Source organism: Typopeltis vanoorti, chromosome 1 (assembly GCF_054136105.1).
Source record: "Typopeltis vanoorti isolate ZY-2024b chromosome 1, IOZ_Tvanoo_1.0, whole genome shotgun sequence".
In the NCBI taxonomy this organism is placed as follows: Eukaryota; Metazoa; Arthropoda; class Arachnida; order Uropygi; family Thelyphonidae; genus Typopeltis; species Typopeltis vanoorti.
In genome coordinates, this window is record NC_143549.1 from 86,226,294 (window position 1) to 86,254,008 (window position 27,715).

The following is a 27,715-nucleotide window of genomic DNA, read 5'->3' on the forward strand; positions in this document are numbered from 1 at the left end:
GTTCTACATTATGAGAGAAGGTCACTACCCAGACCGGTTTCAACCTTTATTGAGGTCTCATCAGTGAGTAGGTAGACCTAGTTAATATCAAGTTTGTAGCGAACAGAACTTACAACCCTTCTATGAGTATTGCTGAGAGGTGTCCTAATAAATTATTAGATATATGAAGAGCCAAAGGCTTCAATTCGGCGACATATGACTTGTTTAAGTTAAGGGATATTACATCCCATATCGTTTCTTAGCCAAATAAGAAACTCAAAGAGTTTCATGCCAAATATAGAAACTACATAAAGTTCGGCGATTCCAAGCATAAGCAAATACCTGGATAGTGCAGCAACTGACCTTTGAAGATGGTCGAAAAAAAAGATTGAAACCGGTCTGGGTAGTAACCTTCTCTCATAATGTTGAACAATAATACAGTTCCTAGGAGTTAAGTTCACATTATAGGTAAATATCAAGAATAGTGATCGGAGCTTGCTCCACCCTTTGTATGAGTTGCCTCAGCTTGCACTACCTTCAAGGGTCAGTTGCTGCACTATCCAGGTATTTGCTTATGCTTGGAATCGCCGAACTTTATATAGTTTCTATATTCGGCTAAGAAACTATGGGATAATATCGCTTAACTTAAATATGTTCATGTCGCCGAATTGAAGCCTTTGGCTCTTCATTATAATTAGTAAATACACTATAAAACTTGTAAAATTTAAAACGAGAAATATTAAAATCTAGAATTTAGAAAGCTTTGAAACAAAAACATAAAAATATATGATGAAGGATGATATAGATTTACAGGATGAAGTAAGGCTGTTTGTGGAAAGCCATTATAAGAATAAAAGAATAAAATTTCATAGTGTACATTATGTAGGCTTTGTCAATTCCATTAGGGTATTTTGATTGGTTGAAGAGTTTTTATTTTTTATTTATTTATTTATTTATTTATTTTTTTGCTGTTGGGGGCTTCCAAACCTCACATATAATGTAGGGCAGTGGACATCGGCAATGTCGTGATGTGTTTTTATTTCAATAGCTTGTGATATTCTTGACTTTTTTTGCAAGCTAAGAATGCTTACTCTATCTATTTGTGGAATTTGATTGCATTTTATTGCATGTGGGTTTGGTCATTTTATTTTTAGGTTTTCTTTTGAAAAATTCAAGTAGCAGTGTATGACAATTCTGAGAATGGTTGTCCAAGCTGAAATAAATTGATCTGATTGTAGACCCAATATAAGTGGAATTACAGTCTGATTGACAAAGGAAGTGATAAACAATATTGCAACACTAGAATGTCATGGATTGTCTTCTTTTCTATCATTTATAGTTGATTTAATAATTCGGAGTCACTAGTAAAAACACAATTTTATAATCAGAATGTTTGAATGTGTGTTATAGCTCTATGTATATTCTGTATATATGAAAATTTTAAGATTGTATTATAGGAAATATCTATTTTCTCCTGAGAGTTGGCAGCTCTTATTTTGGCTGTTTGAATTAACATGGTTGATTAATTGTTGGGAGTAAACATGGTTTAAGAAAATGTGCTTTAGGTAGGTAATATGATAATTTTTCGAACTTCAGATTTGAAGTTCAAAAATGTCTTTCTGAACACATGTTAAAGTTTATAAGTGCAATTATGAATAATAATGATTAATATATAATTGAAAAATGATAAAACCAAAAGAGAGCCAACCACCTATGGAATTATATGCTGGAACAGTTTCACTAAACCAGCAAAATATTATAAGACACTCAAGCCTTGTTAAGCAGAAACAGTTGAGATGAATTTGAACAAAATGCATATGAAAAGTTACCAGTTGACAGAATACGAGAGTGCAAAGGAAAGAAGATCTAGAAAAGTACAGATTATTATTATTATTATGCCAAGATCCCATGGAGTCACAGACTTCTGGGAGGTCCCTATTGTCATACGCACAGCTCATCATACCATGCCTTAAACATTCAAATTCTCTACAGACACCACGTTCTCTGGCAATGCATTCCTGATCATAAATCTTCATGCAAAAAAACCTGCTCACACCCTCCTTAAAATAGAGCTTTCAGGGATGACATCTTGTTCTCTCCGAATCTCCCAACATTTTATGAAAAATTCTTCAATGTTAATCCTGTAACAATCCCTTATCAACTTGTACATTTCTATCATAATATCACACCCTCTTCCTCCTATCCAATAGACTGCAAATTGCAGCATCTCAACCTTTCTTCATATTCAACATTCCAGAGATTATAAACTATTTTGGTCAATTGCTTCTGAACCTTCTCCACCACATTTTGAAAACCAGGTGACCAAATCTGTGCACAGTAGTCCATGTGTGGCCTAATCAGACCATTATACAATGGAACCAGTATCTCCTTATTTATACAAGTCGGTGTCCTCCATATCAATCCCAGAATTCGTTGTGTTGTCCTCATTTTGGCAATATATCCTCTAAATTTCAGATCCCTATCCACCATCACTATAAGATCTTTTATATCCTCTATTTCCAACAATACATCCCCACCAAGCATTAATTCTACATCCCATCTTTGTTTCCCAAATTTTAGAACCTTACATTTTGCAACATTGAACTCACATTCCCATTTTCATGTCCATTCACTCAATTTATTCAAGTCTTTTTGTAAGGCCCACAACATCTTCTCTACTCTTCATAGTTCGTCCCAACTTTGCATCATCTGCGAACAACTGAATAGCTCTATTAAAATATTTTCCAGTGTCATTAACATACTGGATAAACAGCAATAGCCCTAAAACAGACCCCCTGAGGCACATCACTAGTGACTTTAATCTTCCTGGATATCGCTTCCCCCCCCCCCCAATACACAACTTGCTGATACCTATCAGATAGCCGATCTCTGACCCAATGCACTAATCTAATACCCCACCCTGTCTACTCTAGTTTCACTATTAACTTATCATGCAGTAACCTATCAATAGCCTTTGCTAAATTTAAGTATACTACTGTGTATCCCCCTTCTCTGTCCAAGGAAGCTGTTATCTTATTGTAATAAGTAAGTAGGTTATTAAAACATAACCTTCCTTTAGCAAATCCATGCTATCCACCAAAAATAATTGCATTGTTCTCAATCCCCTTCTGGATCCTAGTTCTCACCAGCTTCTCCAACAACTTGACACACAAATAGGCCTATAATTTGATGACTGATTTCTATCACCTCCCTTTATGAAGCAGCAATGTTACAATGTAACATTGAAAAGTCAACAAACTTCGAACTGATCTGAGCAACTTAAAGAGTTTTAAAGAAGGATGGCTAAAAAATAATAATTTCGAAAACAGAACTGATCAAGACATATAATTTGACCAACAATAGAATTGCTGAAATTAACGAAAAATTATAGCGACCGCACAGAAAATTAAAAGATATGATGCAAGAATAAACCAATATTTACAAAATACGCAATTTCGACAGAACCAACGTCAGTTCTTTCAGTTTCTCTAGAGAAATACAAATGCAAAGAATCATTCATGAGAAAAAGAAGAAACACTCAAATTTTGGAAGTCAATCTGGGATAATCCTTTTGAACACAATAAAGATGCCTCATGGATTAAGAAAATAGAATCAGAATTGAAACAAAAACAAATGCAAAATGTCATTAGCACTAAAGAAATGGTCATTGCACAAGCTAGAAAAAAAAAACTGGAATGTACCTAGCAAAGACGAACTACATGGATTTTGGTTAAAGCATTTAACCAGTCTACATGATCGAATGGGAGAACAATTTAATTATTTGTTGCAGTCAGGCTCAGTGGAAGGCTGGATGATATCTGGGTGCACTTTTCTCTTCATGAAAGATAAGGGTGCAGATCCAAAGAACTATTGTCCAATAACATGCCTACCAACTATGTTTAAGCTGTTCACTGCAATCATAGTAAATTTCATATATTTATCAGATAATCAGATTTATCCAATTGAACAAAAAGGCAAAAAATCTTGAAGAACAAAAGACCAGAACCTTATTAACAAAATGATTCTCAGAAATTCAAAAAGATGAAAAACTAACTTAAACATGGCATGCATAGACTATAAGAAATTATTCAACTCCTTCCCACACTCCTGGATCCTAAAATCACAACAAATATTTGGTATATGTTCGTTTCTGGCTGCTGCTATGAAATCGTGGAAAACAACTTTAGTAGTGAATAATGAACGATTCAGAGATATTAGCATTAAATGTGGAATTTTTCCGAAGTGATTTCTTGTCACCATTGCTCTTCAACATTTCTTTGATGCCGTTGTCTATGATTCTGAAGAAAACAAAACTTGGATATGAAATTCCTAAATGTAGTATTAAAATTTCCCATTATCATCGTGCATATCAAAGATTTAGGCCTAGCGTGGCCTGTTCCATCCTTAGAAATCATCGTTGAATCTTTTAAGAGGACTTCCTGGTTTTCCTTTTCTAATGGTTTGTACTTTAAGGCTTGTTTTGGTAATCTTTCTATTTTCATTCTTTGAATGTATTCCATCCATTTATGTTTATATTTTTTAATTTTTTCTATTACTGATTCTTGGTTTAATTGATTCAAAATTTCTTTGTTTCTTTTGTGATCAAATAGAGTATACCTTGCAGTTTTTCTCATAAACTTCATTTCTGCTGTTATTGATCTTTGTTTGTCCTTTTGTTTTATTGTCCAGATTTCACTTCCATACAATACGACTGGTAGGGATAATGTATTATATATTTTTAGTCTGGTTTGTTTTTGAACTAAGTTTGGTTTAAATATGGAGTTAATTACACCTGTTATTTTTAAATATTTTGCAATCTTTAGATTTATATCTTTTTCATTTTCATATGTGATCATACATCCTAGGTAGTTAAATGAATTCACCTGTTCTAAGATCTTATTATCTATTACTTCTTAGTTCTTGCTGGATCTTGTCCTTTAAAGGCCATAGTTTTTGATTTTTCTGTTGATATTATCATACCATAATATCTGGCTATCTCATTTAGATCTAAAATAGCTTTCTGTAAGTTATCTTCAGAATTCATAATTATATTATTTGGTCGTCAGCAAAAAGAAGAGTGTTTAAGTTCACAGTAGGAGAAAGTTTAATACATTGACGGAAGTGTTTATTCCATTTTATTATTATTTCATTTAGGTAAATATTAAAAAGAGTTGCTGAGAGGGGACATCCCTGTCGTACCCCTTGGTTTATCTCTCCTGTATATGATAGCTCATGATTTAATCTTATTTGTATTTGATTATTTTCATATATACTTGTGATAGCTTTTAGGATATTATTTGGTATTTGTCTTTCTTTTAATATGTTAAATAAAATGCTTCTTTTAACTTTGTCAAATGCTTTTTCAAAGTTAAATGCAATATGTGTTTCTAAATTGTATTCTCTTCTTTTCTCTGTTATTAATTTTAGGCAAAAAGCCGGGTCAATACTTGATCGTCCTTTCCTAAATCCATTCTGTACTTCTAAAATAAGGTTTTCGGAATATTTCATTAGTTTGCTGTTTAAAATTCTGCTATATATAGAAGAAATTTAGAAATTCTTCTAATTTCAATTTAGTGTTTAATTTTATGTTTTCTTTAGTATCTGTACTTAATTAACTGTTTCAAAATCTTATGTACATTGGGTCTTATTTTATATAAATCATGTTCTAAATTAGAAACAGATTTTTCCATGATTCTCTATGCTTTTTCTGACTTCTCTTTTAGCTATGGCTCTTATTCTTTTATATTCTATTCCATCTTCTAATCTTTTATTGCTTAACCATTTATGATAGGCTTCTTTTTTCTTTTTGATTATTTCTTTGATTGTATCATCCCAGATCTTCAGTTTTTCCTTTTATTGAATTTTTTGGTCTTTCCTAAGCTTTCATTTGCTGCTGCATTTAGTATTGTATTGATATTAAGCCATTCTATTTCTATTTCTTCATTTTGTGTTATTTTATCTAGATATTGGTTAATTATTTTTTCATATAGCCATTCTATATTTGTGTCATTTAATAATCTAGTTTTATAAACAAATGTTTTAAATTTTCTTTCTGTTCTTGTTACTTGTAGCCATTTAGGTGGTAATCTTAATGTTATTTTAACGAGAAAGTGGTCACTGCTTATTCATATCCTCTGTGAACTCTAACATCTAATGAAAACTTTAATGTCTTTTCATTTAAGATAAAATAATCAAATTTTGATTGCCATCCTCTTGCTGCCCAAGTATATTTATGTATGTCTTTATGTTTATAGTAAGAATTCATTATTTTTAGGTTATTATAAACTACAAAATCAATCGATTTTTAACCATTTTCATGTTTAGAGTATGTTCTCTATATATTCCTATATTATTATTAATTTTCTTGTCTCCAATTCTTGCATTTAAGTCTCCTGCTAAAATTATATAATCATTTTTATTTATTTTATTATATATATTTTGTAGCTGATTATAAAATTCAATATTATCCTGTTCTCTTCCTTCTTCTGGGGCTTATAGACCAATTCTTGTTAAATAACCTCCATCTATTTTTATTCTAGCTTCTATTATTCTTTCATTCCATAATTTATAATGTTTTAACTGTTTTGAAAGGGAGCTATGAATCCAAATCATGACTCCTGCTTGTGCTCTTTGGTCTCTGCCAACTCCACTGTATATCACATTAACATTTTTGGTTCTCATGGTTCCTTTTAATTTCTGTTTTGTTTCAGTGATTACTGCTATTTTAAAATTTCTTTCATTTAATATTTGGTCTAATTCTATTTCTTTGTATGCTATATTTGCTTTATATGCTTTATATTAAAATTTCCCATCTGTTGTATATGGATGACTTGAATTTATATGGAAAATCGGCACAAGAAATAGCCTCCTTACTGAACACAGTTCGTATTTTCAGTCAGGACATCAAAATGGAATATGGTTTAGATAAATGCGCAATTTTATCTATTAAACAAGGAAAAATTAATGACACTAGCAATTTTAATTTTGATCAAGAGAAATAGGTAAAAGCAATTTCAGCTGACGAACACTGTAAATTATTATTATTATTATTATATGACAACTCTGCGGAGTCCAAAGACTCATTGAGGGAGGGCATCTACTCTACAACTCTCCACCACTCAATCCACCAACTACTACTACTTTCATCATCTACACCAATGGCATCTACTGATGACCACCGCCACTAGTATTTTCATAGACAAGCACAAACATCCATGCCCACAGCGGGATTCGAACCTGCAGCCCTTTGGCTGGAGAGCGGATATGCTAACTACTCTGCCAAATAGGCCGGCAATAAAACCTAGGAAAATTAGAAGCCAGTGATATTCTCCACTCGAAAGTTAAACAACTGGCAGCATCAGAATAATACATCAAAAGAGTTAGAAATAATCTGAAAACAAAAGAAAACTGAGTGGATTAAACACCGTTAGAGTGATCAGTTCTTGGGCTATGCCAGTGATCAGATACACAGCTGGCATAATAGATTGGAAAAAAGAAGATCTGGACAAATTGTACTGCAAAACTAGAAAATTAATGACTATGAATCATGCATTACATCCAGGAAATGATGTTGGGTTTTACCTATCAAGGAAAATAGGATTGGGGTCTGCTGCAAGTGAGACAGATTGTGAAAGAAGAAGAAGAAGAAATTAGCATAAAAAGTTACATCGACAAAGCTCTGAACAAATTCTTCAAGCAGTTACACAAGCGGTTCTTCTAAAAGCAATAGGAAACAAATTCGATTACAAAAAGGAACAGCAAAATAACCGATATGTGCACTGGAAAAAATAAACCCTTCCGTGGTCAGTTTCTTTGAGATACTGAGGACAAACAATGACTACTATATTATTATTATTATTATTATTATTATTATTCAGGCCTCCATGGAGTCAAAAGACTCATCATGGGAGGTCCTTTCTAAGAAACACAAGTCTATCAAGACTCATCGAGGGAGGTCCCTCATACCACTCCTTAAACACATTGACCATTCTAGCGCTCACCACTCTATCAGGCAATGCATTCCATGGTTCAACCACCCTCCATGCAAAGAAACCACTCCTCACCCTCTTTCTCACGGTCTCCTTTCGCAACTTCCAGGGATGGCCCCTTGTCATGACTCCTTTCCGCTGTTCAACCAAGCGAAAGAACTCCCCAGTGTCAACCCTGTAACCGCCTCTCAACAGTTTAAAAGTCTCAATCATATCACCTCTCCTTCTTCTGTCCACCAAACTCTGCAGTCCATACTCCCTCAGCCGATCCTCATAACTTACATTGTACAGTCCTGACACTATCTTTGTTATCCGCCTTTGTACCCTTTCCACAGTTAATCTATCCCCTTCAAATCCTGGGGACTAGATCTGAGAACAGTAGTCTAAGTGTGGTCTGATTAGAGTCTTATACAACAGAATGATAACCCTTTTATCTCTGCAGGTCAGTGTTCTTCTCATTTTTGCAGCAATCCTCTGTGTTACCTTCACTACTTTTGCAATATGTCCCCTAAATATCAGGTTTCTATCAATCATCAACCCCAGATCTCTTGTCTCCCGTACTTCTTCCAGTTTAATTCCTCCCATACAGTATGCAGCATCCCATCGATGTGTCCCAAACTTCAAGACCTTACATTTTGCTGCATTAAACCGATACTCCCCCCATTCATTTACCCATCTATCTAGCTTATTCAAATCCTCTTGCAGGGTTATCACATCTGCACTATTACTAATAACCCTTCCCAGCTTCGCATCATCCACAAACCACTGAATATCCCATTGCAATCCATGGACAATATCATTGATATAAAGGTTAAACAATATAGGTCCCAGTACTGAGCCCTGTAGAACCCCACTTGTAACTTTCTGCCTCTTTGATATTGCTCCACCATATACAACTCTCTGATACCTATCGGCCAATCCTGAATCCATGAATCCAGTTGACCAATCTGACATCCAGACCAATGTGCTGCAACTTGAATATTAGCTTATCTTGTGGCACCTGTCAAATGCTTTTGCTAAGTCTAGAAAAATGGCAATATATGCCTTTCCTTCATTTAATGCTCTTGTAACTTTATTATAAAAGGCTAGCATATTGATAAAACAAGAGTGCCCCTTCACAAATCCATGTTAACGCTCACAGATAACATTATCCTCATCTGCCCAATGCTGTATACAGTCCCCCACTACTTTCTCCAAGATTTTATTAACTACTGATGACACACAAACTGGCTATAATTAGACACTTCCAGTCTGCTACCTCCCTTATGCAATGGCACTATCTTACTTATCTTACCTTCCTTCCATTCCATGGGCCCCTTTCCCATAGCCAGACTTTCATTAAAAAGCCAGGTCAAAGGCACTATTAGTTCCCTAGCACATTCTCTCAAAACTCGTGGTGAAATACCATCAATTCCCACAGCTTTACTGACATCCAGAGTACTCAGTATTTGGTACACATTCTTCTCTAACCCTCGAACCTGCCCTCTCCCTCTAGTATTCAAATTGACTCCTCCAGGATGAAATACACCAATAAAGTGTTCATTGAACAATTCCACTATGTCCTTTGAATCAGTCACTCTATTCCCATTTTTATCCCACAATGTCATTCTTCCACAGTCATTTCTCCTCCTACTGGCCAAATAGTTAAAAAATTCCCTAGGATTTTCCTTGGATCTAAGGGCCAATCTTTTCTCATATTCTAGTTTTGCCTTCCTTACCATACTAGTCCCTCTCCTGGCCTGTGTCTTATATTCTTCATGCATCTTTCTCTTCACCTGTCTCCTTATATCTCTTCCATAGCCTCTTTTTTTGCATGCAGTTCCTGTTTAATATTGTTTGTTATCCACTTTACTCCAAATTGTGCCCTCTTCTTCACTCGTGGAATACAGCTTATCATTGCTGCTAACAAATATTCCTTCACAATTTCCCATGCACTAATGATATCCCACCTTCCAATTCCTCCCTCTACGAAACTTCTCCAAGTTGACGTGTAAGATAATCACCTGCTTTATAATTCCACATACGTTCCCTTCTCTTTGATACTCCTGCATGTCTCTTCATTTTCCAAGTCAAAACTATATGGTCACTCTCTCCAACTGGTGGGAGAGATGTCATCTCAATTATTATCAGCTCTTTTGATGCTATAACTAAATCCAGAACTCTTGATCCTCTTGTTCCCTCTGTTACATGTTATTAAAAAAGAAAGAACATCAAAAAAAATTTTAGTAATAGTAAACTAAAGTTTTTATTCAAACACGGTAGTTGTCTCCATAATTTCCAAAAATGCATTCGGATCACCGTGCAAGCCTAAAAGAAAGGAAAGAGAAGGATTTATTCTAGCAGCTCAAGAATAGGCATTACAAATTGATGCAATGAGAGCAAAAATTTTGAACAACAGCAAATGTAGATTATGCGATCCAAAATATTAGAATGTAGAACATCTAATCAGCGCCTGCAGATATAGCTGAAACTGACTATAAATACCACCATGATCAAGTGTCCAAAATAATTCATTGTCATGTAGCAAAAAATATGGCTTTCCTACTTCTGATAACTGGTGGCAGCACAAAATAGAGACAGTTTTGGAAAAACTAAACAGCAAAAATTCTCTTTGACTTTAGAATAAAAACTGATCGGCATTTGGAACACAATAGACCTGACATCACAATTATCGAACATCAATAGGTTTAGATTATTGATATCGCAGTACAAGTGATAACAACATTAACAGCAAAGAACTGGAAAAATTTACTAAATATCATGATCTGGTGATCGAAATTGGCCACTGTTGCTTAAACACACCAAATTCATCCCAATAGTTATTGGTGCAATTTCAAAGAAGCTCTCCGACTATTTACAGCAATTAAAGATCATTGAAGTGACCCCATATGATCTACAAAAATAGCATTACTTTGAACAGTCCATATTTTATGACACTACCTAACAGACTATTCCTAGATTCTTGAGTAGAATCTGAATTGTTGTATATCACTAGTCAGATTGTTGTTTAAATATCTTATTTTGACTGCATATCAATTATGATAATAATAATAAAAATCTTTATTGGACTTCAGGAGTTGTTAGAAATACTACTGCTAATAAGTAATAGCATTAAGTAGCAATAACAACAAAATTAATTACATATGCATTGAGAAACATGCAGTAATGATATTATTATTCTGCAACAAGTTGCCACATTAAAAGAAACACTGATGAGTCGTAAAGAAGGGAAGAACATATTAACTTACATGAATGCAGACCACCAAGTAGATGTAATCACTCCGGAATATGACAGTTGCCACATTCTAAACTCAGTAATAGAATGGAAAAAGTAACTGCCCCCCCCCCCCCCTCCAAAAAAAAAGACTATCTATTCTTGATATCAACATCAGGAGCATTAAAAAATACTTGCTAACCCTGCCAGCTTATCTGATGGAAGATATAGACATCATAGATAATTTGATACTAACGGAAGTGTCCACAACAAGTGGAAAGGCAAAAATCTGCCAAATGCCAGTCTTTCAAAAACACAAACACTGAAGACAAACTAAATGGGAGGTGGTATAATAATATTTAGCAAACATAAATTAGAAGTAATAGAGATATTCTATAAATTAGAATTTGCAGAAAGTGTATGCATCGAAGTTAAAAATTCAAACAAGAGAACTCCTTCATATTAGACGCAATATACAGACCACCCAATTTAAGCATCACAAAATTTCTAGATGAATTAAACAGATGGCTTCCTGCCATTGAAGAAAGCACCTCAGAATACCTGATAATAATAGATGACATGAATATAAACATTAGGAACATAAATAAGAACACAGCACAATACCTAGACCTCTTATCTGCATATAATATAACCCCATCCATATAGTCGTATACACGAGAAGAGATAGTTGAAAATAGCATCACCTCATCCTGTATTGACCACATAAATATACCTGTCCCCTCCAAATAGCTATACAGCTGCCATCATAACGTGCAAACTGCCAGACCAGTCCGCTATGTCACTACATTACGGTTACATTCTGAACCAGAACCCTTAAAACTTCCAGAGACTACAAAACAAACAGTTTAATAGCATCATAAACGAAGCTATAGTAAACAACGAAATCAGAAAAACAGACTGGATGCAGATAGCATCTTTAGACTCTGCTGATGCTGTATATAGTAATCTTAAACTTACTTATTACTATTATTCCTTCCTTCCTCTTTTACCTTGCGGTGTCGAGGATTTTCTATTCATTTAACCGCTACCGTATCTCAAGGATAAGGTGGTTAGCCCTATGTGTCCATCTTAAACTTACATTTAATAAAATATATAACAAAGCATTAACAAAAATAAAAATATGCTCCCAATCCAGACGTAATCCATAGATAACAGACAACATATTAATAGATATATACAAAGAAAAGATGCCCTAAGCAATACAATTTTACAAGCTGAATACAAAAAGAAAACGGAATCTCTTAACAACATAGATTAGAACTGCAAAAAGAAACTATTATAGAAATAAATTAACAACAGCTCAGAATGACATAAATGCAACCAGGCACCTGATCAATGAAGTGCTGGACAATACACACAAAACCACTCCCTCAGAAACAATAAAACACAACTTTGCTTGTGAGTCCAAATCCCTCAAACAGTTGGCAAACAACTTTAATCAGCACTTCACGCACTCTGTCCAAAAACTGCGGGAAACATTCTCTCCTCACACAAAAATTTTTATTTAGCGTATGATATACAGATCTCAGAATAAAACATACAAATTACATAAAACAAATCATATTAAAAGGGGTACACTAGGTTGAAATGATTAAACATCAAAATTAAGAATCAGGAGTCGGAGCTTAATTCTTAAATCCCAGATCCACTCCAGGGATTCTGGGGTCAGTTTAAAAAAGTCCTCTTTAGAACCTGAGAATGAGTAGACAGGGCACTCAAGCACAATGGGATTGATAGTCTGGATCCCTCTTCCTCATTCGCAGTATCGGAGTATCGGACCAGTCATTTATGCAAGAGATGCTTACATCTCCCATGTCCTGTTCTGATCCGATTTAAAGTGGTCCTGACATGTCTAGGGAGATTGAAGCCCTCCAGACGAGATGTTAGATTTGAGATGGGTATTTGATGATTGGAGGTATGTTGAAACCAATACTCTCCCCATGACTCACATGGTCGAATTTCTGGTCATTTATTTGTATTGCACTCCTCCAGGCAGGGTGCCTGGATTTCAGTCTTTGTGAAGTGTGGAAGGAAATGTCTTGGTGGATAGGCAAGGAACTGTTTCCAATTATTTTTGTCCATAGTTTGCTTAAGGTTTGGGTCCTGCGGAGCGAGGGAGGGGCTATATTACTGAGAGTTTGGAGCCAGTAGCCAGGAGTAGATCTTAAAACTCCAGAGATTATCCTCATAATTTGATTCAGCTGGACATCGACTAAAGAAGCGTGTGTGCTGTTCAGCCACACAGGAGCACAATACTCTGCTGTGGAATTGACCAAAGACAGTGCGGTAGTACGCAGCGTGTTGGCATCAGCACCCCAAGAAGTACCAGCAAGTTTATGCATTTGCATTATATTATTACGAGTTTTTAATTTCCCAGCAATATTTTCTAGATGATATTTAAATGTCAAACTTCTGTCTAGGGTAACTCCTAGGTATTTTGGATGATTTTTAAATTTCAACTGTTTATTTCTGAAGTAAACTTTTGCGATATAATTGGCCTGAATATTACTTAAATGAAAGGATGCTACTTCATTTTTGTTCAGGTTAGGTTGTAATCGCCATCGTCTAAAGTATTTATCAAGTACAGCCAGATCTTCAGTTAAGGTGTTCTCAGCTTTTTGGAATGTTGAATATTGAGTTGCATTGGCAATATCGTCAGCATCCATGAATCTCCGTGATGCTGTCTCTGGGATATCACTAATATATTAGTTAAAGAGCAATGGGGGCAAGAACTGACCCCCGAGGTAGGCCATTTTTAATCTTAAAGAATTTACTTTGGGATTCATTGAGAGATACTTGTATCCATCTGTCTGCTAATATTTGATTAATTAGGTTGGCTAGTTTTGGTGATGGGATAATTTCTAGGAATTTTAAGATAAGACCCTCTCTCCACACTGTGTCATAGGCAGCAGAGAGGTCCACGAATACTGCTATTGTTTTCAATTGTTTTTCATAACTGTTCTCTATGATGGTTGTCAAGGCCAGTATTTGATCACAACTTCTGCCAGGTTTGAAGCCAGCCTGTTCCTGTAGAGTTCTGTTATGTATACTTGAAGAAATTCTGTTGTATAGCATTCTTTCGAGAAGTTTTAGGCAGATACTTAACAAGGCAATAGGATGGTAGTTGGAAGCAATTGTAGGGTCTTTGCCAGGTTTTAAGACAGCAATGATTTTAGATCTTTTAAAAATTGATGGAAGTATGCCAGAGTCCAGGATATTATTGTACATAGCAGTAAGCCATTGAATAGTTTTGGGTCCACAATTCTTAATGAATTCAGGGTAGATGTTATCGACTCCAGCCGCCTTCCCAGTCCTCAATGAGTTAACTGCCTGGGTAAGTTCCTGGGAAGTGAAACCCTGAGATAATGATGACGGTGGAAGATCTGTTTTGAGATTTTTTAGTTTTTGTTTCACCTCTCTCGTAGCTACTTTATCTTGAGGATATTTAGTCATTGAGACTATATGCTTTGCAATGTGTTTTGGATCTATGGTGGGAAGTTTACCAGAAGTCCTTGTATTAGGGTCAAGCTTCCTAATCAGGGACCAAGCTTTTCGACTGGAATGAGTAAAATTAAAATTATTCATTGTTTTAATCCATTTGTCTTTTCTAGCATTGTCAAGAGACTTCAGTAGCTCAGTGGCTACTGTAAGGTTATTATTAGTAGAGAATTCTTTATACAGTTTTTCACTGTCACTATTCCAGCCTGGGATATATTCTCTCCTAAAACCTCTTGGAATGCTTCGTTTAGCAGCACCAATAACAATGCCAACAAATCTATTGTAATTGTTTACAGTGGGCTTTTTGAAGCTTATTGCAAGCTTCAAAAAGAATCCCAGTCAGCTTTGAGACAATTCCACCTAGGTTTTAATATTGTTCTTATGATTGGAATATTTAGGCCTACTTTATAGATTATAGGTCGATGTTGGCTATTTGGAAAACTGTCTAATACTTTCCTAGAGATGAGAATTTGCCCGCCATACTCGTCTGCAGTACAGAAGCACAAATCAAGGTTATATCCTCTTTACCATCTAGAGGAGAGAAAGCTCGGTTTATCTTTGGCATCAAAGATCAGATAGAGGTTTTGATTTTCCATCCATTTCACTACTAGGGTGCCATTTAGGTCATCCTTTCTATAGCCCCAAAGGGGAGTGATGACTATTAAAGTCTCCCAGGATTATGCTTGGATGTTGTTGCTGGAACAGTACTTGATCAGGCCATTTAGCTAAGGGAGGTTTATACACGTTGGTTATAGTATAACCAGATATTATAATAGATACGCTATATATGTCCTTGCTGGTACTTGGTTCACAGATCTTATAATTAGAAATGTCATTTTTTATATATGTTGCCACACCATATTTGGGATGTTTTATGCAGTTAATCATCTTGTAACCATATATTTTCCCTCCCGCTAGTAGATCTAGATCATCCTTAGTGTGAGTTTCCTGTACTACAACTATATTTATTTGATGGTAATTCAGGATCTTAGTAAGAACTTTGCATTTAGCCCTACTTATGCCTTCTATGCTTAACTGGCATATTTTTAAGAGTGAGCCCATATTCTTGATTCTCAAATCCTCAGTAGGTTTGTGTCGGTTATCTGAGAGCCTGTGTCCGTGAGTCCTGCTAGGAAAGTACAGATCACAAAGAAATATTATCCACTAGGACTGTGAGCAACCTAGTAAATGTGGTTCCTCATAGTAACAAAAGAAGAACTGTCATATTCAGTTCAACAAATTAACCCTAACAAAGGACCAGGAATAGGCAGAATTAGACTAGAGGACATCAAAAAACACTCAAGTAACCTATGTCCAGTTATACTAAAACTGTTAAATAAAATCTTCGAAATGGGGCACATACTTGAAACACTCATGACTTAAGTTTTTAACGGTATTAACAACACCAAACAATTTAATCAAAAGATGTTTAATTAACTGCTTATATTTCGCTGAATTTCAAATTGGCATCATCAGAATACAACACACTTGTACACATGACAGTGAGTAAGTAAAACAATAAAATTACAGTGTACAGAAGATCTAAAGTGCTATTCATTGCACCCTCATTGAAGAAAATAAAAATAAATCATTACAGCTATGTGGGAGTTGCTATTAGGATGACAGTCTCCCAAATTTTTGCCAAATTAATGCAACCGTATTTGTTCAGGTTAGGAGTATTCTTCAAAACCATTGCTGACTCAAAAATAATCTTTCAGATTTGTAACAACTCCTAAATAGCACATTCGTTTTCTTCCATCTCCTGTGTAAAGGAGTGTTCAAAGCATGGTCTGTCATGCTTAGGGCACTCCTTCCCTCTCACTTCCTACACTCCCACATAGCTGTAATGATTTTTTTTTTCCAACATTAGAGGGCGCCATGAATAGGACTTTAGATCTTTTGTACACTGCAATTTTATTGTTTTACTTACTCACTGTCGCGTGTACAAGTGTGTTGTGCTGTGATTATGCTGATTTGAAATTCAGCAAAATATAAGTAGTTAATTAAACATCTTTTGATTAAATTGTTTGGTGTTGTTAATACCATTAGAAACTTAAGTCGTGAATAATCGTCAACACCTAAACTTATCTGTTAAATACCTGAAACACTAATGGCTGCATTAATCACTTTCATACATAAACATGGAAAAAGAAACATAAGTAATTACAGACCCACCGCCACATTGTCTATAATCAACCAAATCATGGAGCACATTGTCTATTGCAAACTCTCCACATATGTTGAAATATTCCAAATCATCCCCAAAACAGAATATGGCTTTCAAAAAAATAAAGGAACAGCAACACACCTGGAAGATTTCACAGACCTAATAAATGCTGCAATATATAAAAACAGAATAGTATTAGGCATTTTTATTGATTGACCTAACAAAAGCATTTGACACACTAATACACAAAACCCTGTTAAGTATATATCGAATTGGATATTGTTTACACCAGTGTTTCAAAGCATAGATGAAAAACAGAAATCATAACACACATACACAGGATCAGTGCACACCAAAGAGATAGTGGTAACCTTTGGAGTACCACAAGGAGCTGTTCTATCTCCATTCTGTTCAGCATATACGATATTAGCCATCTTCCACTAAAAAGTAAATTCTTCAATACGCAGATGACACTGCGACAGTATCCATTCACAACAAGACAAATATCGCTTACACAAAACCAACACGACATTAGTCAAATTACTAACTGGCTAATTGAAAACGGCATATATATAAACCCTGAAAAAACAAAGCTAATGATATTCAACCCCCCCCCCCAAGACCCTACCCATAGAAATTAAATATCTCACTATCCGAAATCAACCTCTTATTTAATCACTAATTATAGCAGCCACCGATGAAGAGACTATCAAACAAGTGCTGCCATCTCTTGGTATCTAACCCTAACCAGATATGTTACTGTCTGAAGTAATGTGGATACTACAGTCGATTTTCTTGAGTTTACGGGATGAAAAACTCGAGTTTCTGGGAGAAAAAATCTGCTTGCCCATGACAGAGTTTGACTAACTCTGGAACCGGTTGGAGAAAGGCTAAGAAAGAGTTCCTTCAGTTGGCGACTAGACTTGAACTTCAGTCAAACTTCAAGCGACCAAGCGCAGAGGACACAAGCACCACTTCCACTGGGCTACACAGGCCTATGTGTGTGTGTATATATATATCTATAATGTAAATTGTGTGTATGTATGTATGTATGTGTGTGGGTATGTATATTTATATATAGAGAGATGTATATATATAGAGTTCAGTGGATGTGGCATTTGCACACCACAGCACTTGACTGCATGAAGAAATACTTGCTTTCGAATCTAATTGGCAAATAGAGGAAATTTTCTAAGCCTTTTTTTCGACTGGTTCCCGAGTTAGTCGATCTCTGGCACGGGCAAGTGGGTTTTTTCTCCTGGAAACTCAGGATTTTCATCCTGTAAACTCAAGAAAATTGACCCTAGAACCAACATTATTTCAGACATTAAATATATTGTGTTAGGAACGACGAGATGGCGGCACTTGTTGAGCCATCTCTCTTCACTGCATGCTGCTTAATTAGTGATAACCTTGGGCTAGCTATCTCTGATTGGGTACCAGTGTAGATTGAACTGCCCACTCAGTCTTCAAAAGTTAGATAGGGCTAAAACGGCCTCGCCCTCCCTATACAGGAATAAAAAGGCGTTAGCTGATATTTTGTAACATTGAACTGGTGTCCCCACTCCTGTTTCCCATTCACTCAGTCTATTCAAGTCTTCTTGTAAGGCCACAACATTTGCTCTACTCCTCATAGTTGGTCCCAACTTTGCATCATCTGCAAACAACTGAATATATCCATTCAAATCTTCCCCAATATCATTAACATGTATCCTTATGTACTAGTAGGCACGGAAAGACTTGATGACGATGATGATTATCATTAAGCCAGCCTGGTTAGCGTATCTGCTGTTTAGCCGAAAGGCTGCTGGTTCAAATCCCACCATCGGCATGGATGTTTGTGATTGTGAAAATACTAGTGGTCATGGTGGTCAGTAGATGGCGTTAGTGTAGATGATGAGGTTCACTGTAGTCGATGGATTGAGTAGCAGAGAGTTGTGGAGTGGGTGCCCTTCCTCAATGAGTCTTTGGACTCCCTGGAGGTGTCACGTAATAATAATAATAATAATTAACATACAGGTTAAACAGCAATGGTCCTAAAACATCCCTGAGACATAGCACTAGTGAATTTCTTCTTCTGGGATATTGTTCCCCCCCCCCCATATACCACTTGTTGATACCTGTCAGACAGCCATTCTTCAATCCAATGCACTAGTCTAATATCCAATTCCATCTGATTTAGTTTGACTATCAACTTGTCATGTGGTAATCTATCAAAAGCCTTTGCAAAGTCTAAGTATACTACTGTGTATCCATCCCTGGCATTCAGTGCTGCTAGTGACAGCAGATTACTTTTTTTTTTTTTTATTTAGTCAAAAAAAAATAAAAAATATATTACTAAACCTCACTTCTCTTTAGCAAATCCATGCTGTCCATGTTTTTGACAACCGAGTTCAGGATCCCGATTCTCACCAGTCTTTCCAACACTTTACGAACAACACTTGACACACATGATGCTTGACTTCTGTCACCTCCTTTATGAAGCAGTATACAATCTTGTCTTCCTTCTATTTCTTTAGAACTCGATCTTATTATAATACTCATATTAAACAAATATGTCAAGGGAAATGTCAACTCCCTGGCACATTCCTTCAAAATAGGTAGTGATGTGTCATCAAGTCTCACAGCCTTATTAATATCAAGTTTGCTTCATTCCCCCATATATACTTCTTCCTCACTCACAGTCAGTCTCCTCCTCATCTGCTGCTCTCATATTCAAAGAACTCCCAAGGATTTTTTTTTTGCTTCATTAGCCTACTGCTACTCCTACTGAACTTTTGCTACCCTTACCGACCAAGTCACTCTCTCCTTGCCTATTCATTGTAATCCTCATGGATTTGATTACCAGAACTCTTATATTGACTCCATAATGCATTTTTTCTCTGTACTGCATGCTTAATATCGTCATTGATCCATTTCACACCTACTTTGTTTATTCTTCTAACATTTGGAATATATTTGGACATTGCTTCTACTAGATAGTTCTTGAATATCACCAAAGTAGTAGCATTGATCTCCTTTCTACCAAACTCTTCATTGATGTGCTTCAGCTCCAAGCTGTCTCCTGAGTTTCTCATAATCACCAGCCTTGTAGTTCCTCATGTGCCTCTTTCCTCACAGAAGCCTCACATGGCTGATAACCATGCAGGAAATCACTTTATGGTCACTCTCATTAAGTGGGAGTGACCATGGAGGCAGATTTGATACCTCATTTATAATAACATCCTCTGATGAGATGATCCAATTCAAGACCCTCAATCCTGAGATAGTTGTCTCTCAAAAACTCAAGAAACTTATTTTCTTTACTTCCAGTTGCTATCTTATCATCCCAGCCTATATTGCCATAATTAAAATCATCCATAATGATCACCCTTTTGTTATTTGCTTGTGTAATTTGATTATACATTTCATGGTCACTATTATCGACATTACCAGGTTTATAACAACATCCGACTAAGTATTTCATTGTATTCACCTCTATCTCACACCATTCTACTTCAAAACCACTGCCGATATTTCCCTTTTTCATGTCTACCATGTATGGACATAACGTTTTCTATCATCAGCAGCAATCCACCTTTCTTTTAACCTTTCCTATCTTCATGAAATACATCATAGCTTTCCATCTCTCTATTCCTGTCAGGATATTATCCTCAACCACCATGTCTCACTTATGCCAACAATTTTTAGGTAAACCAAATCAATGCAACCTTTTCATTTCTCTTATTTGTAATACTTCTGGCATTCTTCTACAAACATAACAGCTCATTCCTGGATCTATAATAAGTTTCACTGATATGACCCATTAGATGTGACCCCCTCCATACTTTCCTTGAGCCATTTCTTTTTCTTCTAACTCATCCCAGAACCTTCTTCAAATCCACCTGTTTTCTCTACATCCTAGGTCATCCCCCCCCCTCTTTTTTTCTACACGTGTATCACATACTCTTGAAGCATCAACCTTTCTCATGCTCTGTTCCCCTGCCCACCCTGAGTATCCCCATTTCCCTGTTTGTCTTGCATACTAGGTCATCCCCCCCCTCTTTTTTTCTACACGTGTATCACATACTCTTGAAGCATCAACCTTTCTCATGCTCTGTTCCCCTGCCCACCCTGAGTATCCCCATTTCCCTGTTTGTCTTGCATACTTGTTCTCTTATTCACTCTGTATATTCATCTTATCCATTTTATTCATAAGCACCACTTCAATTTCTCCTTTCTTACTCTCTCACACTCTTTCCCAATGCTTCTTACTTTGCTCAGATTTATTTTCTGCACTCATTACTCTCCCTTCCAGCAGCAGTCCCTTCAAATGACTCACACCAACTATTCAAATGCATTCCATCACTCTTATACAGTTCAGTTCTTCCTTCAAACTCATTCCACACATTAACAAATGTCACTCCTTTCTCTTCACATATTCTGCTGACATATCATTCTTAATTCTTTCTCTCCACCTCATCTCATCACTGTCATACCTGGACAACACACTCACTACCTTTCCTATCACATTATCTTTTATCCTTCTCAACAACTTCCCGATATCCAATCTTAGATTCTCCTTGATCCCAATCAAGGAGAATCTTGCCTCAGTCATTCTATTTGTTTTACCTCCCAGAAATTAAACCTTGTGCATCTTCTCATTTATCACAACTCTAATAATTGATTTGCCATACAATGCATTTTGCAGGTCTTTCATTACCATTTGCATACTATCAGCATTTGTTTTCATCTTCTTCATTCTTCCACACATACCTATACTTCTCTTCATTTCACTCTGCATCCACCTCATCTCTTGCCTCATCTTAACCAACTCAGCTTTCAAATCTTGCTTCTATTTTTTTGCCACTCATACACACCTTTTCACCATCAATTCTGCTCATCACTTTACCATACACCACTGTTTTTGTATGTCATTATTGTCAACATTATAATTAATTTCACTCTGTTTTTTAACGTCATATAAATTGTCACCCACTTTATTGTCAATTGAGCTTTGTTTTGCACTATCATTTCCACACACTCTTTGAACATTCATACAATCTTCAACTGCTGTGTCAGTTATGGTGTGGGATTGTTTAAAGTCATTTGGAAAGAAGAGCTGAACATTATGTGATTGTTTCTCAAAAATTTTCATTTCTGTTAAATTTAATGAAAATGTAAAACTTTTAGTTAATACTCAGAGACAAATGATAATAGCCTCAGTATTTGGTAAAGCTGACAGTATTTCTTTTTGAATTATTTTATTGTATAAATGTTGATAATTATATTAATTTGTTTGAGAATAATTTCTGTATAAATATATAATTCAAGACAAAATACTGTCAGTTTTTCCAGATTCAAAACTATATTTTGAATTTTTCTTATTCTGATAACTAATTGCTCTTGAGAAATATCATTTCGCAGGTAAAGAGGATAAAGAACAAATGTTGTATATGCAAAACAAACTCTCCTCCTTAAACATCTTATATATGGAAAATGACAAGCTTAGAAGCTTATCATTTGAAGATATTGTTTCAGATTCTGCAATAATGAAAATGCAAAAGTATTGTGAAATAAGCAAAGAAAATGTATATGTTTACTGAAAAATCAGGAAAAAAAAAAAACGCTACATCTATACCACAATCAACCATAGTGTAGCCGACCAAATTTAATAAAGGTCCAGCACAGGAAATATATGTGACACATTTATTTTTTTTCTAAAATTTTTTGTTGCTTACCATTATATTTCCTAGACATCTTGGCCATATTATCATAAGAATATCCTCTGCACTTGCTAAAATCAATCTTAAATTCATTCATAATATAATCAAAGCAACCGCTCCTTAGATGACTACCAATTTTCTAAACTATTTCTGAAGCATCAAAAATGCTATAATATTTTCATTAGATTCACCATTAAAGATTAGTAAAACATAACTCAAGTTAATACATTTTGAAAATTCTTTATTCTATATGAAGACCGAGAACTTCATTTTTGACCTTTCATCTCTAACATTTAAATTATTCATTTTCTAAATTACTTGTATATACTAATACTACACAAAATTATTCTTAAGACTCAACTTCTTAATTACTTAAAATTTTCTTAATAAAATTTTGTTACTAACCGAACCATGTATATATTGCATACATGTGAGGGAGTGTATATATTTTTATTTACTTCCTTCCTCACACTAAACGCTCCAAGTGGTTTAAAACTCTTAAATTCAGAATGAAAAGAAAACATAAACCTAGACTTCATATCTAACTTGCACATAAGTTCATATCCCAGGATATCTCATATGTAACCTAACTTCTAAATTACCCCCCTTAAACTAATTTAACCCATTAAGAGTTTGAGTAGTCTTCCTTTTTAACCAAAATAAAAATCTTTAATTTACAAATAAATCAATATACCACATCAAATTACTTAATTACCACCCAAGTGCAAGTGTATTCTTCCAACAAGCAAAAAACGTAAATGTGCACAACTTCCTTTCAGTCAAACCAACAGATATCTTATATGGACATAACTTCTGGAATTTCAGTTTGTTGCTTCTTACAGAAACTTTTGTTCTTTCTTGGCTTCACACACACACACACACACACACACACAGAAGAAAGATTAACACAAAACGGCTCTCTTTATTATTATTATTGCACAGACACCTCCATAGAGTCCTAAGACTCATCATGGAACACCCAAAAGTATCAACGCAATATCTGTCATACCCTTCCTTGAAACCATTAACAGACAAAGCACCTACAACTGACTCAGGCAATCAATTCCATTCATTCACAACTCTCCAAGCAAAAATCGAGTCCTCATGCCCTTGCTAATCACACTCTTACTCAACTTTCAGGGATAATCACTTATTCTTCTCCCTCTTGCCAAGCGTTGAAAGATTTCCCCTACATCAATCCTATAAAACCCTTTAAGCAACTTAAATGTTTTTATTCCCCCTCCCCCTTTTTTTTTTTTCACCTGTAAACCAACTTTTGCAATCCACAATGTCTCTCTATCTGTCCTCATAGGGTGCATGCCATCATAGATTCACTCGACATCTTCGTAACTTGCCTCTGGATCCTCTCAACTACTTCATCTTTCCCATGAAACCCAGGTAACCAGACCCAAGTACAGTAATCCAGATGTGGTTGTATTAAGATTTTATAAAGAGGATTGACAACTCCCTTATCTCTGCTTGTTAGTGTGTTCTTCAATAATTAAGTAATACTGTGAGCTACTTTAGCAATGTGTCTTCTAAACTTCCACTCTATCTACTACTACTCTCCAAATCCCTGGGTTTGTCAATTTCCTGAAGTACATTTCCCTTAATATGGCACACACCTTGTAATCATTGTATCCCAAGATGATTAAGTTTACACTTTTCCACATTAAATCGACATCCGTTATGTTTTGTCCATACTGTCAGCCTATAAATTAAAGGTGTCAAGAAATTATATTCTTGGTTTCATCCTTTATCCAAGGGTAAGCAAAGTTTGCATGTGAAGTATATTCACATCTTATAGTTTATAAATCAGTATTAATTGTAATTTATTTATTTTGTTTTATTTATTCATAATGTATTTATTGTATAATTTATATATATAATTATATTCACTGTATATGTAATTTATATATAATTTATTATTTTTTTATTATTTATATATATTTTTGTATTTTTATTATTTATATTATATATGCATAATTATATACATAACATAAGTTATATTATATAATTTATTTATTATATAACTTATAATTTATAGTATAATCAAGTGTGTGTGTAATATCTCCTTTCAAATTATTTCCTATATCATTTATGTACAAATCAAACCATGTTGGTCCAAGCACAGAGCCCTGTAACACACACGCACCACTAGTCACCTGCTTTCTCCTGGATTCTGCTGCTCCTCCATATACTACTTTTTGGTATTTGTCCAGCAGTCATCCTTTTATCCATATCACCAGTTTCATCATCAAATTTCTGATATGTACCCCTCAAGGGGTGTACAGGATATGATAGTACTACATGAAAATCTTACATCATTACTAACTTTCTATCTACAATTTTCCTCCAAATCAATCTGTCACCTGTCAAGACTCCAACATTATCAGATCTTATATTTCTATCTTCTAAGGCACTTTTTACTGTATCAATCCACCTATATCTTGGTCTTCCTCTGGGTCGTTTTCCTGCCAACCTGGCAGAGAATACTTGTTTTGCTAATCTTTCTTCTCCCGTTCTGTTTATGTGACCATGCCACCTGAGATTAGCTCTGGTAATGCATTCCTGGATGCTGACAATGTCATGTTCTTTCCTAATATCCTCCTTTTTAATATGATATTGCCATTGATGCCATCTATTCACCCCTATAATCTTTCTCAAGACTCTCATATCTGCGGTCTCTAGTCTTCGGTCAAGTGATTTACTTCTGACCCAGCTCTCAGTTCCATAACTTAAAATTTTTTTGAACACTGTCTTGTATACAGCTAATTTAGTGTTTTTTTGACTAATTTCTTTTGTATTCCATATAAATTTATTCAATAGACAACAGAATCTTTATAGATTCTGTTGTCTATTTCCATATTTAATTTACCATCTTCACTAAAATTTGTGCTGAAGAGCTGAAATGTTTTACTTGTTCTGTAGGTTCTTCATTCACAATGCAGTTGATATTTTCTATCAACTGCATTGCTTCTATATTTCTTCTATCTATTTCCATTGTCTTTGTCTTGTTATTGCTGATCTTCATACCAAATCTATCACAACAGTTATTCAGTTTAGTCAGAGAATCTTGTACACTTGTACTGGATTTATTTAGAAATATGACGTCATGCACATAAAATAAAGAGCTGAGATTGACATCTCCAATTTTGATACCAGATTTAATACCAATTTCTTTCATAATGTGATCCTATAGATAATAAATAACAGAAGGGATAATGTACATTCTTGTCTGACACCGGATTTAACATAAAACCATCTTCCTGTACTTCCTTTAATTCTAACTGACAACTCAAAATCAAGACTAAATATTGCTTGATATAATGTCCCATTGACATCATACAACTATAGAGTTTTGAAAGGCTGTTGTCTTGGCACCTTGTCATATGCCTTTTCCAGATCTACAAAACCAAAATACAGATCTTTGTTATATTCTCATGATTTCTCAACTGTTTGTCATAGAGTGAAAATCTGATCCTGACAACATCTATTTGTCCTGAATCCAGCTTGTTCTTCACCAAGCTTCCATAAGTCTTCCGTAAGCCTTCTCAACAGTTTGTCAAGTATACTTGCATAAATTTTACCAGAACACTTAGTAAGGAAATGTCTCTGTAATTCTCACATTGTTTTATTTCCCTTTTTATATACGAGTACTATGAGAGCTCTACTCCAATCATCTGGAATTCGTCCCTCTGTCCAGGCCTGAACAGGTCTGAACTATGCAGTGCAGCCACTGTAAGACTTTTATACCTTGATACTTGAGCATTTCTGGTCAAATGTCATCTACTGCTGCTGACTTTCCACATTTCAGGATTTTGATGGCTTTTTTTTCTTGAAGTATGGATGTGTATTCCTGATTGCATGTCTGTTGAGTATTTTTACTACTGTGCTGTCACTGATTGTTTCATTTAGCAATTTTTTGAAGTAATTACTCCATACATCAAGGATATCTTTTTCACCAGTTTTCATGTCACCTTTATCATCTCTGATTCCTTTTACAGCACTCTTTCCTCCATTAGCTAGTTTTACACGTGTTTAGCTTTCTTACATTTGTCTCAATATTTTCTAAGAGCACAAGCTGACTTATTTGCTAGGAACTTTTGATATGCTTTCTTCTTTTCCTTCACTGGCTCTTTAACTTCCTGTGTCACAGTTCTGATTTTTCTGTCCTTGCATACAATGTCACCACTTGCCACTGAATCTCGACGGTTTGGTTCCTGTTCTCAAACTTTTTCATTTTTTCTTGAATAATGTTTGTGTATTTTAGTCTACAGTTCAAATCTGAGAGCTGCTCAACTTTCACTTTAAAACCTGCTTACATGTTCTTACATAAAAATGGTTTTAGTTTTTATCATAAAGCTTGTTGTATGTGTTAAATGTTGGACACTCTACCAAATAGATAGATTGGTAATATTAAAGCCTATTTAATGCTTTTACATCATGACATATAAACTACTGTGCTCACACGTGATTTCTTGGAGATGTGGAAACTGATACAGAGTATCCAGAAGCAGGTGACTAAGTTGTCACATGTGGTAAAGAGGGCATATGATAGAAACATAACTTACCTAAGGGGGTTTCATAGGGCTAATGAGAAGCAATTTTTCAATGAATAATAGTAGCATTAAGAATGACAATCTCCCTTGAATGATTTTATGGACTCCACAAAGATGCATGTAATAATATTTGGAGAGAAAAAAAAAAAGTTACAATATCCATATAGTTGAACAAAGAAGTTTTCTTTGTGGGAAGAAACAACCTTTTTATATTATAATATTTATTTTTTTTAGGAAATCCAGACAAAAATAAGTTACCTGGAGTTGACTATGGCCAGCAGGAATGAGGTCTTTGATGTCCTGAAGGATGTAAGATTTTATTGTTTATTTTAAAATTTTAATGATTATGACCATCTTTTATTTATATTTACCCTTTATGTAATGTAAGTTTTTATATTTAGGTATGTCTACTGAATACAGACATTATGCATTCATGATCATAGTGGGCATTGCGTTTAATGTTTTAAATGCAATGCTCATCTGAAAAAAATGAGATTATGTTTTACTTCCTTGGATGTTAAATTTAAAGAATAAAAAATAAGGATTAATATATATTCCTGATTCATGCCCTTAATAGTCCA

The 27,715-nt window shown here is 35.0% G+C and overlaps 1 protein-coding gene across 1 annotated transcript in view; it reads left to right on the forward strand.

Moving 5' to 3' along the window:
* LOC150110175 (uncharacterized) overlaps window positions 1-27,715 on the forward strand; it is a 525,668-nt gene that overhangs the window by 35,796 nt on the left and 462,157 nt on the right. Inside the window, exon 5 of the mRNA XM_090391921.1 lies at window positions 27,369-27,443. Within this exon, the coding sequence (XP_090248047.1) occupies window positions 27,369-27,443 (75 nt within the window). The remainder of the gene's footprint in view (window positions 1-27,368; window positions 27,444-27,715) is intronic.